The sequence below is a fragment of the Carya illinoinensis genome, chromosome 3 (assembly GCF_018687715.1).
Source record: "Carya illinoinensis cultivar Pawnee chromosome 3, C.illinoinensisPawnee_v1, whole genome shotgun sequence".
In the NCBI taxonomy this organism is placed as follows: domain Eukaryota; kingdom Viridiplantae; phylum Streptophyta; class Magnoliopsida; order Fagales; family Juglandaceae; genus Carya; species Carya illinoinensis.
Window position 1 is genome coordinate 15,816,634 of NC_056754.1, and position 20,908 is coordinate 15,837,541.

Sequence of the window (20,908 nt, forward strand, 5' to 3'; positions counted from 1 at the left end):
AGTGCTAACAACTGTAGTGCTTAGGTGGCTCAAAAAGCTCCATATCTATTATTAACAATATATTCTACAAGTTGATCACTTCATGATTGTAATGCATACCCCCCCCCTCTCTCTCTCTCTCTCTCTCTCTCTCTCACATTTACATATCACGCACAGTCATGGTGGGGATTTGCTCTACTGTAGATTGATGTTTGCTCTACTAGCTTGCAAGGTTTAGCTATTGTTGTTTGCCAACGAAGAAGCTACTGTTGTTTGAGGTTAGTCTCCATGATATCCAAGCAATTTTCTGAATCTGATAATAATATTCTTGGATGAGTACTCTCTGATTCATATACGTACGTACGCTTACTTTATATTTCATGTTTTCCATATTCATTTTGATGTCATGTATAATGTATATAAATATCATGTTTTGGTGTAGTATTACAGCAATGGGATTACAAATCCGAGTCTGTCTGATTCGGCCGTCTCCCTCGCGTGGGCCTCTATGTTTGTTTGTTCGCGCATCTACAAGATTTCAAAGGAGAAATCTTGATTTTTGGATGAAAATTTTGGGTACATTTTGATTCTTTTTTTCCTTGTTTTGTGTGTGAGTAATTATATATATACATATATCAACAGTACCCCTGATCGATCTCATCTGTATTATAATTGTTGGTTAATTTAAAATTGGAATTATATATATATGTAAAATAAAAATAAGCAGATATTTTATGAATGATCCAAATCAGACCTGTCACTCAAAAAAGTAGGCAAATAATATTCATGTTGATAATTTTGAAAAGATAGTAAAAGTATAATTTGACGCTGGAAAGAGGGAAAACCACAAACACGTACGGACTATTTCTTATAAATTGTAATGCCAAAACACCAATAATTGAGATCGATTTGATGGCTAGATAATTGAAAGTCATGAGCTCAATCATTATTATTAATTTTTAGTTGGATAAACTTCTGTTAATTACGTTGATATTACCATTATCTTGATCATCATCCTGATCATGCTGCCCTACAAGAGCATGGAGATTATACATATGACCCGTACCATGCATACTATATATGCAGATCATACATATAGTAATTAAGTATCAGATATATATATTTATATTAACAAGTCCAATGTATTAATGTCACAAAATATTACACAATTAATGTTAGATCTCACACTCCTCGACAGTGCTCGTGCGGTGCATGCATGATCTGTATATATGTCTTGGGAAGTGAAAACAAATGGCTTTGCCAGATAGAAACTTCACAGTACTCGACAGTCCATCATCTTTGGATCAGTTGGATAACCTTCCGAATATTATATATATATATATATATAAACACACCAAAAGTACTGCTGAATGCTAATATTCAACAATCTTAATGGTTAGTAACGCATCTTTCATTTTCTAAACTTATTTTCACTATAAGAGAAGTGGGCTTTTGTGATCTAAATGACTATTTCCTACGAAAATCGTAGGAAGTAATCTTTTTGATCACTAAATTTTAGTTACAAAAGTCTATTTATCTTGTAGTGTTTGTTGGGTCATGAGGAGCATTGAACTTTTAGATAAGTCTGTAATTCTTCCCATGGTGCCATTTTCATTTCATATGTTGCCAACAGCACATGAAACATAGCAATAGGCGTAGCTAGATCCCATGACTATTAGTGAAAGAGAGGTTTATGGTGATGATCGGTACTATTCAAGCCGGCTGGCCGCCTCACCCTAGCTAGCTATAATTTTCTCATGAACTTGCATTCACATGCATGATGGATACGAGGAGGGGCCACTAGATTCGAGTCCAAACACGTAACATTAAAGGAATTTAGCCTTGATATCAAAAGTCACGGATTCTTTTCTCTTTAGTTCAAAGTACTATAATTCGAGGGCTGAAATTGATCGACAAACATGCATTCATTATATCTGATGCATGCCTCTCTCTCTGATCTTCTTTATTTCTATATTTCTTTCCACACAAGATCATTGTTTAGCATGCTTTATATGGTGCCCGACCAAAATGGTATGAAATCAACGGTGACGATTTGGATACGGAAGTCACAACCCATGACCGTATGGGGTGACACCAGGATTTTTGGAAGCTTCGAAAGATGCCAAGAAAAATTTATGTGCCCACTGATCATTGATAATGATACGGTAGACTTCGATCCATCTTATCATATCTCTCTCTCTCTATCTCTCTTCTAGGTCTCCCTTATTGCATGTATACGTAAAGAAAACACAGTCACTCCCTACGTACGTACGTGCAAGCACCCTCGTTTCCTCCAACACTCTTCAACTATACACGTTAACATTGAACTGTCCGTACGTACATTTTACTTTTCTCTCGGGACTTAAGTGGTTCCATGAAAACCATAACAGTAAAGGGCCCATCCTAAAGGAGATCTGCGAGATCATGCAGCTAGCTCGCTCAGACTCTCTGTAATTTTGAGTACGATCGAGATCAGATATTTCGCCGTGCGTACTGAGCTCTTATTTCACGTCAATGCCAATGGTAAAGATACCACTGACTACTCACTTTGCCAGAGGTTTCTCTTTCTTCTCTTTGAATGATTTAGGTCACGTGATTTTTCTTTCTCTTGGGTCTTGAATCATACAGTCCTATATATGGTAGATATTTATCTCTTATAAGTACTTCCCAAAAAAGAACAAACTGGTTTTCAAAATGCTTTCCTTTTTGTAAGGATCATCTTTTTTACTTCTCCAGTGAAATGCTTCACTCATGAAAACAGCAAAAACGGGGATTGGATTCGAGAGAATCTGAGAGGAAAAGAAAGCTCTGGAAAGTTGCCAGAGTCTCTAATTCATGCCTCTCGATCTCTCTGTGTGAGAGTCCACATCCGAGAATCCGAAGTCTTTGAACGAAATTTTCTCATTGATGTTTTCGGATCATTGCCAACAAAAGTCCCGGAAACCCGGAAAACTGTTCTCTAGAATCACAAAAAGGCAAAACAAAAATAAGCCCATAAGCCAGAAAGCCAGAACCAGAGATCGATAAGCTTAGCAGTCCTATAGCTCCACCGCAGTGTCTCTTCTTTAACGCCACAAAACATACGTTCAACACAAAACCCAAGAAATATTGACATTGGAACCGAAACCCGGACACCTGCCCCGAGAGAGAGAGAGAGAGAGAGGCGCAGAGAGCTAATATGTTCACCTACCGAAACGATTGGTCGCTCAATTAAGACCTATAGCCCACAGGTGTTTGCAACTTTGCCCTACCACTGTATGCAACATGAGCTCTCTGTCTGTCTGAATTGCTTCGCTGCTTTAGCTGCAGTTCTGGCTGCTGCTAGTCTATTTGTATGGAAGTGGTATCGAAGGGCATGGTTTGCTGATAGCCTGTCTGGTTCGTTTTCTCTTGTTGCTACGAGTCGATTGCCATTGACGTCTTTTAGAAATTGTCAAAAGACTTCATAAAATCTCAGCAGAGCCAACTGGACCCTTTTGCATAATCATTACTATTACATTTCTTCAATTCCCACTTTTCTTTTTTCAGACGCAAATTTACAGCATGAGCAATAAAACAAAATAAAAAATCTTATTTTTAATTTGGTTAGTGACTTTTGAATTCCTGGAAACACACCTTTATTTTTACAATTCCTCAAGTGGGCCTTGAAAACTTTTATTTATTATAATTCCTTATCTGGCTCTTCTTAGCTTTAGGTATGTATTCAAAATCTCCTCACTCGTGTCTCTAAAATTCATAGGTGTATCTTGATTAACGAAGTAGTTTCTTCTGGTTTTCTTTGGACTTCTGATTTACAGTTCTTTGGGAATTTTATTAACTTTTTGGCTATGGGCATATGAAATTTAAGTTGGTATCAACCTCTTCAATTGGGAGGGCATCTGAAATTAATGAGTTTTCTTTATGTTACATAGATTGGTGCGCTTGGAACCGATTGACAGCAGTAGGGTAATTGCAGAAGCAGCGCCGCTCGTGATTGTCGCTCGTGGTGCCTTCCCGTCTCACCCCCACAACCCAAATCTCGAGGCCATTTATTAGGCCTCTAATTGACACTTGTCATAGACTTTGCTTTAATCTATTGGATACCCTTCTCTGCTCAAACCTTTCCTTCCTCCGCCAATCTCTCTCAGGTACCTCTATGCCGACCTCCGAGTACAGAGCACTTGATGAGTTTTGGGTTTGTTTTGTATGTCCTCAAAGGTGTGGAATTGACCTCGAGGTGTTGCATTGGCCGCAATTTTAGGGAGTGTCGGTCATGGTGTTGAACTTCAATGTTGCTTTGTACTGAAGCAGAGGTACAGTCTTCTACCTTGAAGCTTTGATCTCTGTTCCCTTAATTTGATTATATTCTAGCATTTCCGCGTTTTCGGGTATTGATATTGTTTTCTATGAGTATCTGAGTACTCATATCCATATATCTGAGCATTAGAACATGTGAAAACAGTTCTCATTGGTGGTCTCTTGGGTTTGGTAGTTGGTTCTTCATACTTGCCCATGCTTGAAAATTACAGATATATGGCTGAATTGCAGACTGTGGGCGCCTTTTCTCGCATAGTTTGCGAGTAAAAATCGGGCCGTGAATTCGGGCATTTTTTTTATATGGAAGGGTTCTAAGCACTGCTTGGTTGCCTATAGGGAGTGCGAGAACTGTGCTTTTTATGTGGATTATTGGCCTCGAGAACAAGACATGCTGAGCTCTGATGAGGGAGAAATTGATGTTTTCTTTGACTCCGCGGATTATTTATCGTCTGAAGAGTCAGCTGTAGATGAAGAGATAGGTTCTATACATTTAGAATATGGTATTTGGATGAATGAACCACAAAGCATTAAGGAAAGGAGGGAGAATTTCTTGCGTCGAATTGGTTTAGCTGAGTTCTCTTCCCCTAGGATTTGTGCGGAGATTGGAATGGAAGATTCTGGCTTATCAGAGGTGATGGGATTGGAGAGGCTCAAGCAATGCAGTGGAGCTGTCTCAAGCTCTTGCATTTCATCTACTGATTTAGCAGAGGGAAATATGGTTTGCTGTAAAAGAGAGAGGGGCACGCAAGCAAAAGCCCTGTTTGATGAATTGGAAGGAAAACAAGAAGAAGACCGACAGAAACAGAAAGTAGTTCTCGATGGGAAGGCTACTGAGTATTCAACTTCTGCTCAAGAATATGTAGGCAGTAACGGGCATGCCCACTTAAAAGAATATAAAAACTTGGATTTGGGTAAAAGGAGATTGAAAAATTGGTTGAATCACTTTATCAACAAGAGGAAGGGAAGTAGAGATACATTATTTACAGAAGTATCAAAACCAAATTCTAGTACGCCTAAGATAAACAGAATGAAAGTATGGCAGAACAACAAGAGGTACATGGAGTTTACTGCTTTATTCAATGGGCAAGAGATTCGTGCACACAATGGCTTAATTTGGACAATGAAGTTTAGTCCAGATGGCCAATATCTAGCAAGTGGTGGCGAAGATGGGGTTGTACGTATTTGGCGTGTTACATCGGTAGATGCCTCAGATAATTATTTCATGGTTAGAGGCAGTTTCGGCATTAAAATGAACAGAGGCAAGTCCACTCTTGGGGGAAAAAGTATGAACCATGCCTCCATTGTTATGCCTGATAAGATTTTTCACATTGAAGAGTCGCCGGTGCACGAATTTCATGGCCATTCAAGCGGTATCTTGGACCTGTCTTGGTCCCATTCAAATGTGAGTCTCTTGACCCTTGTTACGCGTGATTATCTTTGCATATAAGCCTGTAACACTTTTGTAGCTAATCTAAATGTTTTGCTACAGTTTCTGCTTTCATCATCCAAGGACAAAACCGTTCGTCTGTGGACATTGGGTTGCACACAATGTTATAATGTTTTCCGTCACAATGACTACGGTACATATGAGAGACGATTGAAATTTTTTGTCTTTTTAATAATATATCATCTATATAATCTATAATTTTCGAAGTGGAGAGCTTTACTTCTATTTAGCCATTTAACACCCCCATTAATGTCAATAAATTAAAAGTTAATAATACATGTAATTAAGTTTACTTGAGTGGAATCTCACAAACTTTACTTGAGTGGAGCGCAGAACCAAAAATATTTTATACAGTATGTCAAAGTGACCCTGACCATCAAGAGTAATAAATTATAGGCTCTTTAAACTCACGTAAAATTCAATAACCATTTCAAAACTTAAAAAACGTGACTAGAATAAAACCAAAATTCATTTACTAGAAAAACTATAAGAGTGAGGAGAGAAAAGATTAAAGTGCTTAACCATATTTTGAAAATCAAGTACCAACATTGACACTCTTTTAAAGGTTTTATTCATCATATATTGGCTCGAGGAATGCTAATGTAATTACATTTAGTAGTTTTCATTTAATAAATTTAGCTATTCAGATGCACCATGCAGATTTGCAAGTATATATAATATAATAAAAAATCAAACGCATATTCTGGCCATGATGTAGAATACAATCATGTATTTCTTAGTTCGTTGTTTTCTTTGCTTTACTGTTTCCAGAAATATTAACACGGTTCTCTCTCTCCTCATTGTAACCAGTGACATGCGTGCAGTTCAATCCTGTTGATGACAATTACTTTATCAGTGGCTCCATAGATGGAAAAGTTCGAATTTGGGGAGTGTCTGAGAAGCGAGTTGTCGATTGGGCTGATGTGCGAGATGTAATAACTGCTATATGCTTCAACCCAGATGGGAATGTATGATCTGAATATCTTGATTTTAATGTTTATAATTTGCTGCTAAGATTATGCTTTTTGAAGCTCATGACAATAATCATATTTTATATTTCTATGCAATCAGGGCTTCATAGTTGGTTCTATTACAGGCACTTGTCGTTTCTATGATGCATCAGGTACATCTTTATGCTGGGTAGTGGCATTAGTTTATGTTGAATCCTTTTTTCCCCTCCCCTTGGAGTGCCTAAATTGGTCTTAATATGGTATAGGTAAACATCTAAAACTCAATGCACAGATATGTCTTCAGGGCAAAAAGAAAACGTCTGCTAATAAGATCACTGGCATTGAGGTATGCTTCGCTCTTGCTATAATAGAAAATAGACTCCTTATGACATATTTTGTTTACCATGTGTAAATTTCCTCCTTGCAGTTCTCCCAGGAAATATCTCAAAGAGTTATGATATCAGCAGAAGACTCGAAACTTCATATATTTGATGGCATTGATATCATCCGCAAATATAGAGGTAGATAGTTTTTTCTGAGACCATTGGTGTGAAAATCTTTTTTAATTGTTCATCTTTCCATTTTATTCTCCGTTGATATGTCCACCAATACAGAGGTGGAGAATTTACATCATTGAGTTCAGACTGTTGGTGTGAAAATCTTTCACCATTCGTCATTCCATTTGAGTCTTGATGTACTTGCAGCGTTAACATTCTAAGAGGACAATACTGAGATGGAGTTGTGAAAATCACTGAGCTGAGACTGATGTGTAAAAATGTGTTTTTAACAATTTATATGTACTTTAATATAGTGTCAACCCTGGATTGGCAGACTGATCATATGTTCTGTAATCATCCAATGGTTAAATCTGCCACTCTTGGAGTGAAAATGCTTCAATTTAACCTACGGTTCTTTTTTTTTAAGTAAAAGATTATATTAAGAAGAATAGGCCAATTTAGCCTACGGTCCTTTGATCTTGTAATTTACACTCCCCTTTCAGTTGCTATCCGCTGTAATTTATTCTATTTTAATCAACACATGAGATTTTTAAATAGTATTTCACTGTTCACTCCTATAATTATTTTTCTCATATTGATAGTGTTATAAGTAATGCTAAGTAGTCTGCTCCAAGTGCTGTTGTGATTTGTTGGGTTTAGATACTTTACAAGTTGGAACTCTTCCACTAGATGGACACCCTAAGAGGATCTGGTACTACTTATTGGTCACTTTTCTTCTCCTAGATATAATAGTTATGGTAATGAATTTCCATTGCACTTATCAAAAAAAGGTAATGAATTTCCATTGTACCGGACGGCTATCTGGCTTCTAGTAGGTTGTGGTTGGTACTAGGTCAAGGGGTCTTGTTAATCAGATGGTTATGAAGTGTTACTGCAGATGTGATTTAATTGCCTGTTCTGTTGCTTTTTAGCTTTTCACCCTCAGAGTCTGTCTAAACTTGTTTTATTTGGTTGCCATGGACTGTCCTAAAATAGTTACTACTGATTTGAGCAGGTCTTCCAAAGTCAGGAAGTCAGATGTCAGCTTCGTTTACTTCAAGTGGGAAACATATAGTCTCAATTGGAGAGGACTCTCGTGTTTATCTCTGGAACTATAACGGGGCGTGCATCCCTGAGTCAAAACAAACAAAATCTGTGCGATCCTGTGAGCATTTCTTCTCTGAAGGTGTGACAGTTGCAATACCTTGGTCGAGGAGCAGAGCAGGATGGAGAGGCTCCGGAAGTGGTGCTACTGAAAGCTCACAAACACTGGATCTTGATTCCGAACATTCTTCCCTTGGTAATTGGTTCTCCATGGATGGCTCGTGCTGGGGTTCTGCAACTTGGCCGGAAGAGAAACTCCCCCTGTGCGATGTACCAGTTTCAGAAGATGAATCTCATGATCAGCACCACAGTAATGCCCACAAACACAGGACTATATCAGACATGTGGGGAGTTGTGATTGTTACGGCTGGATGCGATGGAACAATCAAAACCTTCCACAACTATGGATTGCCCATCAGGTTCTAGCAGTATTAGAAACAATGAAGCTCCTCAAGGCGATGCATATCAAGATGTACATGTATGTCAGTCAGTGTGTGCCCAAGTTCAAGTTTTTTCTTTTTCCTAGACCCCGGGAAAGGAGGATGGATTCAAAGCCTGGATCTCTCCCTTGTGACACCGGACGTGCGAATCATTTAAATCAAATGCCCTTGACAAGTTGGAGTTGTTGATATCTAGCCAATATTTCCCTTCCCCAATGACAATCATTTGACACGATTCGTAAGTTTAGAATTTCACTTCTGTTCATGTCAACTAGCTTAGATAGTTCGGCGAAGAAGCTAAGGCCATGCAATTTTTCATTTTATTTCAAACTTTTTATTTATGGGACGAATGATAGTTAATTTATACATGGACACATAAAAGAAATATTAATTGAATTTTTGGTCTTTTCCTTCTTCTGTTGTTGTATGAAGTGAAAAATGTCTTTTAGAAACTGCTGTTTCTGCAAGTGCTTGAACAGATGCTCACAAAATGAGATGTTTCAGTTTCAGAATACTCTGGCAACCGAACTATGACCCCCTGCCTCTTATCAAAACAACAACAAATTCACATCTTTCCTCCTTTCAACCGCCAAATTCTTCAGCTCTGTCTAAATTTGACTTGAAAATTAATGAACAATTTATGTTTTTTTTATCGGTACCGGGTGTTCAAAAACAACATCCCGAATTAAAGAACAATTTATGTGGTAGTTTTGAAGTAAAATGACAATAGATTTTTTATTTGGTTATTGTTTTTGGACAAGCCTTTCATTATTTTATTCTGTCCAATATTTTTTTATTGCTTAGTTTTATTTTCTATTTTTAAGTTTTTTTATATTTCCGGTTTTTTCTATTTTTAGTATTTTATTCTTTATTTTCGAACAAATATGAATACGAGAACAACAAGAAATAAAATGTTTAATAAAAAAAAAATTTGTTTATAACAATTCGATTTTAAGATAAATAATAGGATCCCATTATGTATTTAATAAAACATTTAAATATGTAGGTGATTGACGAAATCACAACCGTTAAATCTAGGAAATAAAGATAAAGATTTAAATCAATTAAATATATCAAGTAGAATGCTTATATTTTGTAGGCGATCTAAACCACATAAAATCCAAAAGGAAGATATAACGACGTCACGTTCCCTAGAAAATGACCAAGGATTATATTTGTGCGAGACATTTTACTGAATAATGTCATTTTCCCGAGAAAAATACTAACCTTTAAAAAGAAAACCCAAATATTAAAAATTAAAAACAAAACAATTATCTTTGGGAGAAATAAAGGGGAAAAATCAAATAGCTCAGCATGAACTGAAGCAGCGCTTGGCGGCAGAACTACAAGCCTAAAACCATCTTCTTCTTCTTTTTTCCTTTTGGTGAACGGCTTTAGTGTCTGATGGCAATCTCCGCCTCCTTCGTTCCCCTTCTTTCTTCCGTTAGCATTTGTTCCTCTTCCTCATCTTCGTCTCCGTCATCATGGTCGTCTTCTTTCTCATCTCTGACCCCTTTCAAGCTCCATTACCCTGGTTGGATGTTGAGTAATAGGAGCTCAAATGGGCGGTTAGTTATTCAGTGTTCTTCTGAAATATCGCCCACACCAGACGCCATGAATATGAGGTATGAATGGTGACTGATTCTCTATGTTTCTTTGTTTGATGGGTATTGAGGATTTCGTACGGTGGTCCTTAAATTGGAAACAAGTGTAAGCTTTGGGTGTTTGCGGAAGTGTCTTTGTGCCATGATGAGACATGGGTTTTTCTTTTCTTTTTTTCATGTTGTTTTTGGTTTGTTCCATGTTTAGGATGTTTCATGTTTGTCAGTTTGTGTATTGTGTATTGTGTTTCATAATATTTTTAAGTCATCTTTCACTTTGTATTCTCGACCAACATCGGGTAAAACACTATGTTTAGGATGAATTTTTTTCTAAACGTAAGAACTTTATGTTAATCTTGTTTATCGAAATGCATTTCATAAGGAAAATCTCATCTAGTTTTGGATGGAGGGAGGATTTCTTTGCATGGATTACATGGACATTAAGTCTGATTGAATGTCCAATCGTCAATGTACACTTGGAAGGTTGATTTCTATTAGAGGAATCGCTTCCTCTCTTGGACAAAAGGCATTGATTTTATGTTTGTGCTTGTGTAAGGTATATGAACCTAAGAGTAGATTCATTTTTCCTGCTATTTTTGTAATGTGAAAATACTTTGGTGTTCTTCTTCCTCCTGTAATTTAGTTTGGCGTTTAGCATTTGTAAGTGCCATCATGTGTTCTGTGTTTACTCGATTGTTTTACAGGCAGCCTCAGGTGTCATCTATGGCTTCCTTTGGAGTGACAATGAATGATGTTGGCAGTTCCAAACCCTCGTATAAATGGCGAAGAGTATTGCTCAAAGTGAGTGGAGAAGCACTTGCAGGAGATGGCATGCAAAATATAGATCCAAAGGTTGGAATCTAAAGAGTAAATTATTTATTCAATTCAAAAGAAAAGAAAAAGTATATTACTTTTAGTATGTTGTTTTATCTTCTCTTACTGATTTGTAAAGTATATTCACTTTTTTTTTTCATTATGTAGATTACAATGTCCATTGCAAGGGAAGTTGCAGCTGTGACTCGCCTTGGCATTGAGGTAAAAACACCAGCCTTCGGAAATATGTGTTTTACATAATTTTCGTGTTCAAGTGCCTGAAGAGCATATCTATTGAAGTAAATAAGATTACCTCTATAAGATATTCCTTTCATTCTTCCTCTATGTTGTTTACATTTATTTTTTTACAAGTTGAGTCTTGTGGTTTCATTATCTCATAATTATATATATTTTTGTATGTGCTTGTAGTTGTAATAAGGAATAAAGTCTAGAGGGATAAGATTTTCTACTTGCTGCAAAAGAAATGTGAGATTTGGAGACTTGGTATAGTTTGGAAAGAACTGGAAAAGGAATTTGTGTCATACTCCAATTCGGTGATAAAAGTACTTTTAGTGTCAATTTTTACATTGATTGCTTATTAGGTGGAACTAGCTTTAGAATGATTCTAAGAACTCCAATTGTAAGATTGACTAGTTTTTTAAGGCTCTTATTGAGTCAAATGTGATCAAAGCCAAGTTATTAACATGTGGACTCAGAGCATCATGGGCCACACAAGAAGGACGTCAGTGATTTGAGTGAGGGTGATTGTGAAAGCCCACTAAGTTCCCCATCAGATGGGAGAAGTATGATGAAGGGAAATGAGGATGAGAAAGGTGCATTGAGTGTCAAGTCACATATTGATTACTTGCTGTGTGGTACTGGGTTTTATAGTAATTTCAAAGAGATCCAATTTTAGCGTTAATTAGTCCTTTTTTAGAGTACGATCCCAGATGTAGCTGTGGCTTTCCTTGGGTTGTTACAATTTGAGTGGATGAAACACTTAAAACTGCTTGAAGTAATGATCATTGTTTTCACTGGGTTTCTGGAATAATCTAAGAATTTCCTGACTGACTTGGGAATAGTTTAAATGTTTGTAGTTTATACTGTTTGTTTTTGAATTGCAGAGAACACCCATTATATATATTCACAGGATAAAGCATGTGAAACGAATAAGTTCAAAACTGTAAAAATTGTTTTTCTGCATGATGTCTTAGTCTTCTTAGGCTATGGTTTAGGTTGCGATTGTTGTTGGAGGGGGGAACATCTTCCGTGGGTCTTCCTGGGCAGGAAGTAGTGGCCTGGACCGTTCATCTGCTGATTACATTGGGTAATTTCTCTATCTAAATTAATTTATTGCTCATGTTAATCCTTTTAACTGTAACGGAAGTTGTATTTTCATGGTCAATTTTTTTTTATAACTCCATTATTACTATGGGTAGCTTATTAGGAGATTCTATTTTCTTGTGGTGCTAAAGGATTCTGGAACATAGAAAAAAGTTCATATATGCAGAATACTCTTGCTTGAAGTTTTGAAGCAGTGCTGTTTCATCTATATATCATATACAATTATCTTATTTCTTTCCTGTTTATCAGGGTATTGAAGTATGTATTTATTACCTATTACGTGAGTGAGGTAGAGAGAAAGAGAGGGAGAGAGACATATATATATGTATATATATATATATATATATAGAGAGAGAGAGAGAGAGAGAGAGAGAGAGAGAGAGAGAGAGAGAGAGAGAGAGTTTTATGATTGGCCATCAAAAAGAAACTTACTATGTAGCTAAGTGATACCTTTCTAGAAATCGGGGTATCTTGTCACTAGACACTCAAATAGTTTATTTTTTTATAAGAATGAAAACTTTATTAATACAAATGAAATAGGCAAAGCCCATGTATATAAGGAAGTATATTATATTTTTCATGCATTCTTGCATTGTCTGTTATCTTTTATAGGATGTTAGCAACTGTTATGAATGCAATATTTCTTCAAGCAACAATGGAGAGTATTGGCATCCCTACTCGGGTGCAGACTGCTTTTCGCATGTCTGAAGTTGCAGAGCCATATATACGTCGAAGGGCTGTGAGGCATTTGGAAAAAGGAAGGGTTGTGATTTTTGCAGCTGGAACTGGAAATCCATTCTTCACTACAGACACTGCTGCAGCCCTGCGTTGTGCAGAAAGTAAGTCATATTTTTTAGTATCAAAATGCAAATCTAGCACCACATTGGTAAACGTTATTTGGATTTGGAGTTACTGAAGCTTTAGGGTCCATTTGGCAACACAACTGTTCTCAAGTATTTTCAGATGTTTCATTCCCAAAACATCATTCAAACACAACACTTTTCAATTTCAAATCTTCAACGTTTTCATCTAATGATATTAACTAATCATTACAACTTTCCCACACTCCAAAAAAAAACACAAAAAACAATACTACATTTCAAATTTTAAAACAAAATAAAATTAAAAAATAATATTCACACAATTTTTTAACTTTATAATATTTTTATTCAACTTTTTCTCTCTCATTTCTCAAACCCCAATAAAACATCTTAATTCAAACTATTTCAATATTATTCACAAATATACTAAGATATTCAAAGTATTCAAACCGGCCTTTTATTGTTAATACCGTATGCATTTTGATCCATGTGATAATATTTCATTACCAGAAATGGATTAAGTCTTCAAGAAAAAAAGTAACCCCTCTGTTTGGAGTTAATTGTTCTCATTCAATTGTGGATCCAGTTAGTGCAGAGGTTGTGCTGAAAGCTACAAATGTTGATGGGGTCTATGATGATGACCCAAGGCGTAACCCAAATGCTCGTCTTCTTGATACTCTAGCTTACAATGAGGTGACTTCCAAACACCTCTCTGTGATGGACATGACAGCCATTACTTTGTGCGAGGAAAATAACATTCCAGGTATGTTTAGATAATCACTTCTCCACACGAATAAAAACAAATCGTTCCTAAAAAATTGACAAGTGAACTTAATTGCATTTATAAGTTCCTTTGTCTAAACTAAACAGAAGTGCCCCCACTTAAGATGAGTTTCTTTCCATTGCAGTTGTTGTCTTCAATCTAAGCAAAACGGGTAACATCTCAAGAGCCATTAAGGGAGAGAAGGTTGGCACATTGATTGGAGGGACATGGAACTCAATGGTGGCAAGGACATGATGTCTCAATCGTCTTAGTTCTAAAGTTTTAAGTTGGGTTGTGAAGTTGAGAATAACTTATCACTTAACCTTAGTTTTAAGTTACCCCTCCAAAAGCTAATTGGGAGTTTGCGTATGAAGGCTGAAGATGAAGTATGAACTGCAATTTTTTTAGCATCTACTTGAACCGATAGAGATACTTATATAAATATATATATATATATATATATATATATATATATATATATATATATTTATATATATTATATATGTAAAATGTTGGACTTCTCTTGAAGCGTCCGTTGAATTTGAACATCTCAAGATTTTGTAGCGATTATACACTTTGATCTGTTCATCTCAAAGTTAATGGCTTGCTCCTTTCAGTCAACAGCGGCCTACATGTAGACGCGCATCTTGCTTCTTATTGCCATCTCAATATTTCCTTTCGGAGATCCTAGGTTTAAAGGTAACCCAATAGATTTCCAAATTGGGTGCGCATACATGTGTGTTGTGTAGTGCGTGTGAGAAACACATCCGTGGATGGAATAGAGTCGTTTGGATTGTGAAATTATTTTATCTCATTATTACAAATTTTTTAAATTTCTATATAAAATATAATAAATAACTCATTTTTTCTAAATTTTAATTCAATTTTTTTAAATTTTAAAACAATAATAATATTAAAAAATAACATTCTAACAATATTTTATTTAATTTTTATATAAAATTATCTCATCTCACTATCTAAATAATTCACGATACCTACTTTTCATATGTGCCCATTATTTGGGAGATTATATATTGTTTGAATATGACTTTTTAATGTTAAAAAACAGCTTGGGTGGTCAAAGTCAAAATCTTCCCTTGGCATTCATTCAAAACTTTGTTATATAAAATGAATTGGAGAGCCAGCATGATGGTGGAAATCTATAATCAAATTCGGTTGGTTTTGAACAGTAATCATAAACATCAATCCTCAAAAGTTTGACGGCATTTTTGTTGCCTGACTAACCAATGAAAGAAACATTAACGATTATTCTCTTTTTGTCTTTTTCGAAAAACAAAAAAGAATAAAGACACAAAAAAGGTGAAAAGTTTGATGCTCTATGGCTTGTCTATGTGTTGTATTTTGGGGGGATAATTTTTAGAAAAATCGTAGGTTGTCCTACAAATACGGTTGTAAAAAAAGAATTGAAAAATGGTTTAACTGATCAAATTAGTGGGTTCGGTCCGGTTCTTAAGAACTAAAACTGGTTCAGTACCCATTTTTATATTTTAAAATTAGTTTGACCTAAACCGAATTAGTGAGTCTTCCACGAACATAGCAAAGCATGGTCTATCAAAAACTCCCAACAAGAGTTCAGATGACAACCCCCTCTTCAAGGGGTATTTCCACTCTCTTTTGATGTAGCAGTTAGAACCAATGAAAGCACTATAGCTTCAATTTGCAGATCAGATAAAAGAATTCTCATCTTTGCTCAAAACTGACTACATCAACAGCACCAATCCAAACGTAGGTGAAGCCTCAGCCGCACTCATGATTATCCAGGAAACAACAAGCAGAATTCTAAGAAGGATCCTCATAGGAGACTCCAAATTTGTCATAAAAGTAATTTCCAACTCTAAAACAATAGCAAATTGGACTATGTAATCCATCATAAGATACATCAAACACCAGCTCTAATGTTTTGACGGCTGGAAAGCACAAACGATACATCGATCTCGATCTCAGAATCAGTATGCGCATAATTTAGCAAAATGGACATCTTTCAAACTCTTATTTGGAAACATTCCTTTCAACTGGATCTCTCCTAGTGTTTTAAATTTTTATAATAGAAAGGACCCTCCTCTTAATTCGTTCAATTAAAACATACTCTTGTACCATTAGCTTCTTTATAATATATATGAATGATTGCTTAGAAAAAAAAAAAAAAAAAAATCCTCAAATCCCCCAATTCAACCCCATTTGAAACCCTAAAACCTCTTTTTGCAATCTATCCAGTCCCGAACCGATGATTTTGGTGCCTCGGAGGCTCTATCATTCTCAGCCCATTTGATATCCACTGGACGAGGGAGGCGAGAGGTAGCTTTGTTTATGCCAAAAATGGAGCTCGTACCGTACAGAAATGGTGCTTGGTTTCTGCCGGAAATGAAGGTCGAAGGCGCAGGATGATGTTTTCAGTTTTAGGATTTCAGAAATGCATTTCAAATGGGGATGGAATCAATGGTTTGGTTCGGGACGTGTTTTCACTTTTCACCTTTATTTATTTATTTTTTTAAAATAATGACTGATGTGGCAAGGCCATATCACTGGGGCGAACCCAGGAGGGACATTTGGGGGCACCATAGCAACGTCCTAATTTTTAAGTTACTTTGATCCTTCTTTTGACCAAAAATTTGGTTCTTTCTTTTTGTATCCATCTTCAATCCCACCTGAATGAGAAGATGAGAGCCGGCCAATCTCTGTCCCTCTAAATTGTGCACACATGGTTTGGGTCACCCTGCGAGATTCCAGCAAAATGGTAGCCCTGCTAGTGAACAGTGGACAGAGTCCGCATTTGGCATATAAATCAAGGATCCACCACTCAATATAAGCTGGATTTTGGAACAGAGTCCTCTTCTTACATTTCCCTTCATCCCCCCAATCTCTTTCTTTTCTTTTAATTAAATTGGAAGAAGGGATGCCTTGTTTTTCTCTCAACAAACTTCAGAGACTTATCGTGTTGTTTGACAAATAAAAAATGCTTGTCATTTCTATCTGGAATTCTCGTACTAAAAGAGAAACCCAAGTTAATGATTGCTTTAATAAGGAACGACACTAATCGATCGGATATAACAAACAATAACAAAAGAAAGACTATAAAACATTTTTGTATCATCCTCTCACAATTCAGATCCGAAATGCTAAATAATGCAGAACACTCTTGCCTACATTTCTCGTGGTTCAGCAGAGGCTCTAAGATTGTAATCCAAAATGTTATGTACCCTATTTGGCATATCACAAACATTATAGAAATAAAAGAGTGAAAAAAGTGCAAACTTTTCGGTCGGCACCAGAAAAATGAGTGCTACAGATTACAAGAAATTCAAGTGCATGACCTATTAATTATTAAATACAGCCTCAACAATCTCATTTAATTATTAACCCAAGAACAACAAAACTACCCAAAAAAAGGAGAGAGAACAGACCGTCCCCAAAAATTACATAATTGGATTCATACCCAATTAGAATACAAGCCTAGTGGTATAAACATTTTTCTGATTATATTAATGAGGAGAAAAAAAAAACAAATAGTTATGTTGGAAAATTTTGATTCCACCAAAAGTCAGTCAATGCAAAATAGTTTACCACTTTGGAATGTGGAAATTTGCAGGCGTTTTCGTGGTTTTTCTTCCTTCCAAAGCACGGCGGCACAGAGCTTAAGCCTTAAAAGTCCAAAAAATTGTTGAATAAGTCCATCGAAGAAGGAGATGGAGAAATCAAAGGAGCTGAAAACAACCCCGAAGGACTCGCCGTGAACCCATTATGCCAAAACGGACTCAGATCGTGGAACGGAGGAAAGCTGTGCGGTTCATTTCCTGGAGAGAAAAAACCATCGGGAATTGGAGCCAAAGTAGCCGGCGCAGGAGATAATATCCCCGGATGAGCCTGACCCAGTTCTACTACTCCCTCTCCTTCCACCATACCCATAACCGCGGCAGCGTTGCCGGCCCTGTCTCTCTCTCTATCCGACGGGCTGGTTTTCTCGATGGAGGCGATCCTCGCAGCGGGAGAGAGGTCTCCGGCGCCGGACGGAGATATAGATGAAGAAGACGGGCCGGTGAGGCGCTGGACGATGGACATGAAGTCTGAGACGGTGGCGTGGATGACCTTGGGAGAGACGGCGTAGATAATCACAGGCTGCTGCGGTAGTTGCTGTTGTTGTTGGGCATGGGGCGGAGCTCTGGGCGGCGGGTGTGGGGGAGGCTTCTTGATCTTGTGGGAGTCTTTGCTGACTTTGAGAGGAGGAGGTCGGGGGCCTTGGAGCTGGAGCTCTTTCTTGGGCGTCTGCGGCGGCTGTCTTGGGTCCGGCTGGTTCATCTTCTTCGCCGGCTGATTTGAGCGGATCGTGAAGATGGAAAGATCAAAAAAGGGGTATGAAGGTGAGAGAGGTTTCTTCGGTCTTGCAGATGGAGACGAAAGGAAGAGGAAAGGAGCAAAACTTGCAACTTGACGCTGCTTATTGAATATGAAAATAAAATTCAATATTGGACAATCCGGAATAGGACAAATGATTGTTTGTGGACTCTCAGCAACTTCCGTTGACCTCAGAAAAACAAAAATACAAATATAAAAGAAAAAACGTGTTTGGAAAATTATTGTGATGTGGATCAATGAAGCAGGCAAGGAACTTAACAAGGACTGACCATATTAAAGATATGTTATAAAAATAATTTTTATTATATAATATAAAACATCTAATTATAAACTGACATCATGGAAATTACAAAATGTATAATTTTACTTATAAATAATTTATAAGATTTCTTTTATCAATTTTTTTTAATTTAAATTTTATGATTTTTAATCTATTAATAACTAACACGAGAAAAAATTTAATTAAATTTTTTTTTAAATACAATTAATATTTTTCTTACAAAATTTGGTTCCACTACCAAATGTCTGGAGGCCGTGTTTCCATGGATCTCACTTATGTTTAGAGTTTGCTTCTTAAGTTCCGCAAATATATTTTCCAAAATTGTGGAAATGCCGTATTAAACAAACATTTTTAAAGAGTATGTACAATGTGGTGGAACCAAAGTACGCCATCAAGGAAAAATATTATAATTGTGCATCTAATTTTATCTGCTCAGCTTGGACCCACCTACTTACTTGTATTGCCTTATTGAGGCTAAATCGATTGTACCAAGTATCCCATTGGATGTAAATCATTTTTAGGCATTATGGAATTATGAAAATTTTTCTTTAAATTACGTAACGTGTGCTTGTAAAAAATGCATTGTCGAGGATCTATGCACTTCTAAATTAGTTGGGATATTAATTCGAGATACTTGTGTCAATAACAAATATATCAAGTAATTTTAATGTTTAGAACATTTAATCATATAATTCATGTCAAAATTAGTGTCAATTCGTTAAAATACGTCGACGTGAGAGACAATAATGTATTCTGTTACAAATATCAACTATCCATATATGCTTAACCATTACAAACTATATGGTCACGACTAATCCCCCACACCCAAGGGGGCCTAAAAAGCTGGATCCAGGCCCATAGAGCCTCTTAGCGATCTAATTGGGACCCACAACTAGCATAAGGCGAGCATATGGATCTCGGTCAGGAGGAGACATTACGCAAAGAGCACAAAGGGCCAAACCAGCTAAGGGGAAGTGAGCATACCAGAAGGAAGGGATTGGACTCCATAGCAATACTAAGAGACCACATAGCATTAAATGAACTCACCAAGAAATCACGTCGTATTAATTACTTCACCCATATGGTCGCACTGCATTTAAAAGAAGCATGGTAGAGGGGACTCCGAGAAGCAATCCCTCCACCCAGGCTCCAGGGTATGACCCTCTAACCTTAGGGTTTGGGCATAAAAGGATTCTCAACCGTCAGGTAAAAGGATCGAGTTCTGAACTAAGAATTTTCTTGTTGTATTCTCGCTTTCCCAGGCCGTCAGAAATTTCCTTCGCTTGCCACGCCTGAGTGAGAAGCCTTACTCCATCCCAATCAGGGAAATGAAATGGGATGTAATGATAGAATATGGAGTACACGAAAAGTCCTAAGATAGGGAAAGGCATTGAGTGGGGTGGCCACAAAACTCAACTTGCACCACCTTCACAACACACTTCATAACGACAAGGGGCAATGCATCCTCCAATAAGGTTTCCTCAAAAAGTCATAAAGGACCACCAAGCGCCCACTTCAACACAAGTCTACAGTAGACCACCGTGTGAAGAGCTTGACCCGAAGTCAGAAGGGTCATCAGAGTTGGGGTTGGTCAAAAGGAACCCAACACAAAGAGAAGGAAAGAGTTATAACGCTTGAAGAGCAGAAAAGTGAGAGTTGATGGCAAATGGCAAGGCAAACATGGACTATATATAGGCAAAGTGAGATGGTTCATTCTCCAAGATTTGAGGAACATATGCATCCCATAGCCCCACCAAATCCAACATGAATCTTGTGAACAACTTAGCATGAATCCAATGAGACGCACAACGAACACTATCCAATGCCATCAATGCGAAGAAGTTTAATGGGTAGGCATTAATAGCCAACTGCCTAAGATCCTTGGAGATTGGTGAACGGCATATCGACTACTGAACCAGTTTCATTGGAAAACTTGAAACCACGGTGTGGTAAGGAAACAGAAGGAGCGATAAATGAAATGTTACCCTTAAGAAGGCATCCCCATGCGACGATGTGTGCTAGGCGAAGCAAGCAACCCTTGCTAGACATGAAGTGAAAAGAGAAGAAGCCAGAGAGACAGAGGGTCGATCAGGACATAAAGCAGATGCAAGAACATACGAAAAAGGAACCAAATATATGTGCAAAGTACAGTGGTACATTGGGGATCGTGTTTTATATAGACAAGGAGCCAAGTGCAAAAGA

General features: G+C 37.1%; 3 protein-coding genes across 13 annotated transcripts; 2 read left to right on the forward strand and 1 right to left on the reverse strand.

The window, feature by feature from the left end:
• Nucleotides 1-2,352: 2,352 nt before the first annotated feature.
• On the forward strand, nucleotides 2,353-9,128 carry LOC122303456 (WD repeat-containing protein 44-like). 11 transcript variants are annotated; one of them, XM_043115248.1, is made up of 9 exons: nucleotides 2,353-2,502; nucleotides 3,891-3,964; nucleotides 4,107-5,677; nucleotides 5,765-5,855; nucleotides 6,533-6,690; nucleotides 6,794-6,845; nucleotides 6,939-7,018; nucleotides 7,100-7,193; nucleotides 8,185-9,128. In XM_043115248.1, the coding sequence occupies exons 3-9, from the start codon at nucleotides 4,664-4,666 to the stop codon at nucleotides 8,697-8,699; spliced, it is 2,004 nt and encodes a 667-aa protein (XP_042971182.1). In that variant the 5' UTR covers nucleotides 2,353-2,502; nucleotides 3,891-3,964; nucleotides 4,107-4,663; the 3' UTR covers nucleotides 8,700-9,128. The 11 variants fall into 11 exon arrangements, with proteins under 11 accessions (XP_042971182.1, XP_042971174.1, XP_042971178.1 ...); XM_043115244.1 differs by lacking the exon at nucleotides 2,353-2,502 and adding an exon at nucleotides 2,615-3,357 and having other exon boundaries at nucleotides 3,891-4,271; nucleotides 4,612-5,677; XM_043115238.1 differs by lacking the exon at nucleotides 2,353-2,502 and adding an exon at nucleotides 2,616-3,357 and having other exon boundaries at nucleotides 3,891-4,271; nucleotides 4,488-5,677.
• Nucleotides 9,129-9,984: 856 nt separating this feature from the next.
• On the forward strand, nucleotides 9,985-14,465 carry LOC122303458 (uridylate kinase). Its single transcript, XM_043115249.1, has 7 exons — nucleotides 9,985-10,338; nucleotides 11,019-11,166; nucleotides 11,296-11,349; nucleotides 12,363-12,454; nucleotides 13,084-13,310; nucleotides 13,879-14,055; nucleotides 14,201-14,465. The coding sequence occupies exons 1-7, from the start codon at nucleotides 10,118-10,120 to the stop codon at nucleotides 14,308-14,310; spliced, it is 1,029 nt and encodes a 342-aa protein (XP_042971183.1). The 5' UTR covers nucleotides 9,985-10,117; the 3' UTR covers nucleotides 14,311-14,465.
• A 2,835-nt stretch (nucleotides 14,466-17,300) lies between these two features.
• Nucleotides 17,301-18,514, reverse strand: LOC122303459 (protein MKS1-like). Its single transcript, XM_043115250.1, has one exon. The coding sequence runs from the start codon at nucleotides 18,367-18,369 to the stop codon at nucleotides 17,716-17,718; it is 654 nt and encodes a 217-aa protein (XP_042971184.1). The 5' UTR covers nucleotides 18,370-18,514; the 3' UTR covers nucleotides 17,301-17,715.
• Between the last annotated feature and the right edge of the window lie 2,394 nt (nucleotides 18,515-20,908).